Source organism: Bison bison, unplaced genomic scaffold (genome assembly GCF_000754665.1).
Source record: "Bison bison bison isolate TAMUID 2011002044 unplaced genomic scaffold, Bison_UMD1.0 scf7180017864340, whole genome shotgun sequence".
NCBI classification, from domain to species: Eukaryota; Metazoa; Chordata; class Mammalia; order Artiodactyla; family Bovidae; genus Bison; species Bison bison.
The window spans coordinates 4,628,205-4,630,361 of record NW_011494912.1 but is presented as its reverse complement, the minus strand read 5'-3'; the positions used below and the strand labels follow the sequence as shown (position 1 = coordinate 4,630,361).

Genomic DNA, 2,157 nt, shown 5'->3' with positions numbered 1-2,157 from the left:
CCCTTCCCTCCAGAGAGTTATGGCTCCCTTCCTGGGTTTCCTCTCAAGTGAGGAGCTCTTGGGGGTCAGAGCGGCAGCTCTGAAGGCCCTGGTGCTCCGGACGCTCCCTGTATGACCCAGGCCCCCTACTGGCAGGTCACCCCAGCTAGACCCCACTCCCGCAGCCACCCTGCACTTCCTAATCCGACGCTCAGATTTTTGCCCAGAGCCCCGGGGTGGGGGCCGCTGGGCTCCTACCTGTGGCAGGAGTCTGTGGGCCCCGATGGGGCCACTGCCCTCCCAGGCAGGTCTGCTCCCAGGGCACTGCCATCAACACGGCTGCAGTCCCTGCAGTGCCCCCCCACCCCGCCCCCAGGCAGGGGTGGGGGTGGTTCCTCATTCCCTCGTCCCCGCCCCATGGGCCTCCACCTCTCAACTGACAGGCCGAGGACCCCGCCAGTCAGGAAAGAGTGGAGCGGTCACCAAAGCCAAGCCTTTATGCCAGGAACCCCTTTTGTGTCCCCAAGGCCTCGGCTGAAACAGGTTGGGCCCCAGAGTCCCCTAAGCGTGTGACCATCGGGAGCAGTCTCCAAGGCCGAAAAGCTGAGTGAAGAAACCAAAGTGGGAAGAAAGCTGCTGTGAAGACCAAGAGACATTTGTCCACGTGTGCTGTACAGGCGGGATGTCTCTGGAGGGACACGAGACACCAGTGCCCGGTGGCCCTGGGGCTCAGGAGAGGGAGGTAGGGCAAAGGGCTACTTTAAAGAATGCTTTATAAGATAAGATTCCTGGGATTTAAAAAAAAAAAATTACATAGGAGGAGAGAAGTGGGTGAGCTCTAGATGAAAGAATGGCCAAGAGTTGATAAATGTTGATGTTGGTGAGGGTTCCATGGGGATTCTCTCTCCCTACCTGTGTGGATGCTTGAAATGTTCTTTAATAAATAGTTCTTAAAAATGAGTTATATAAATACGAATAAACAGGCTCAAACAAAGGATAGGGATCAAAGCCCTTCTCTCCCTTGAGAGAGTCCATGCTTTCCTGTGAACTCCCCAGAGCTTGTGGCTTCAATGGACCTGATCCCCTGTCCCCCGCCAGGTACCCTGATCTCACAGGAGGCTACTCTGGCTGTATCCCAAGGCCCAGACAAAGGGAGACCAGGAAGATCCCTCAGAAATCACCCAGATCATCTACCCTTTCAGAGGGGCCTGGGACCAGCCTGAAGTCTCAGTCATGCTGGGGCCTTCCTACCACTGATCTGTGGCCGCCCACCCAGGGGGCGGGGCCTGGCCCACCTGAGATCTCCATGAAGTCATCCAGGCTGGGCTGCAGCGGTGTCAGGTCTGGCTGGATCATGTCAGCATTGCCCACGTAGGCTGGAAGGGGGCAGGGGTGATGTCAGGAGCATTGGGCAGGGTGGAGGTACCCATGCCTGGCCATCTGCCCCTGGCTGCCTGGATCCCTTCAGGCCTCCCTTCCCTGGTGCAGGCCCTCACCGTCCTCGGGGGGCAGCTGCAGGGGTGTGGGGGTGGGCTGCGTCATGGTGAAGAGTGTGTCAGAGATGTCAGACAGAAAGCAATTGAGATCCAGAAGCTGGCGCCCGCCGGGCTCCTCCTCTGGGCCCCCCAGCAGCACGGGTACCACGCTGGTGAAGAGCTGCTCGCACCATCGCTCTGGTGGCTGCCACCCCACTTCCGCCTGGGGAGACAGAGCCGTCAGCAGCCCCAGGAGACCCCACCACCACCACCCCATTCCTTACAGGCCTGGAGACCCAGGGCTCTCCTACTGCCCCTGGGTCTTCCGGGTCGCCCCCTGCCTGAGGGGAGGGGGTGATCAGCCATCTAGACAGGCTGCTCTACTCTCCTCTCCTCTCTCTGGTGGACTCAAATTTGCTGCCTGAAAGGCTAGGGTCACCGCACTGGCCTCTGACAACTCTCCCCAGGAGAAGACTGAGACGGGCTTGCCAAAAAGCTAAGGGTCCCCTCCTGCCTCCTGCATTTTCCCCTACCTGGGACCCCGGTTCTTACAGCCCTCTGTTCTCCCATGCCTCCCCACCACTTTGCTTAGTCAACCAGAAGTCTTGGGGTCTTCCCACTACTGCGCTCCAAGGCTGCCCTCCCACGGGAAGAAGAGGTCGATTCACCAACCACAGGACAGCAGCGACGCCCACTCCCCTGC

General features: G+C 59.4%; 1 protein-coding gene across 1 annotated transcript in view; it reads right to left on the bottom strand.

The window, feature by feature from the left end:
* Positions 1-2,157, bottom strand: part of MLXIPL (MLX interacting protein-like) — a 19,464-nt gene that overhangs the window by 7,690 nt on the left and 9,617 nt on the right. The window contains 2 exon segments of the mRNA XM_010854298.1: positions 1,275-1,355; positions 1,476-1,677. Of these exon segments, the coding sequence (XP_010852600.1) occupies positions 1,275-1,355; positions 1,476-1,677 (283 nt within the window).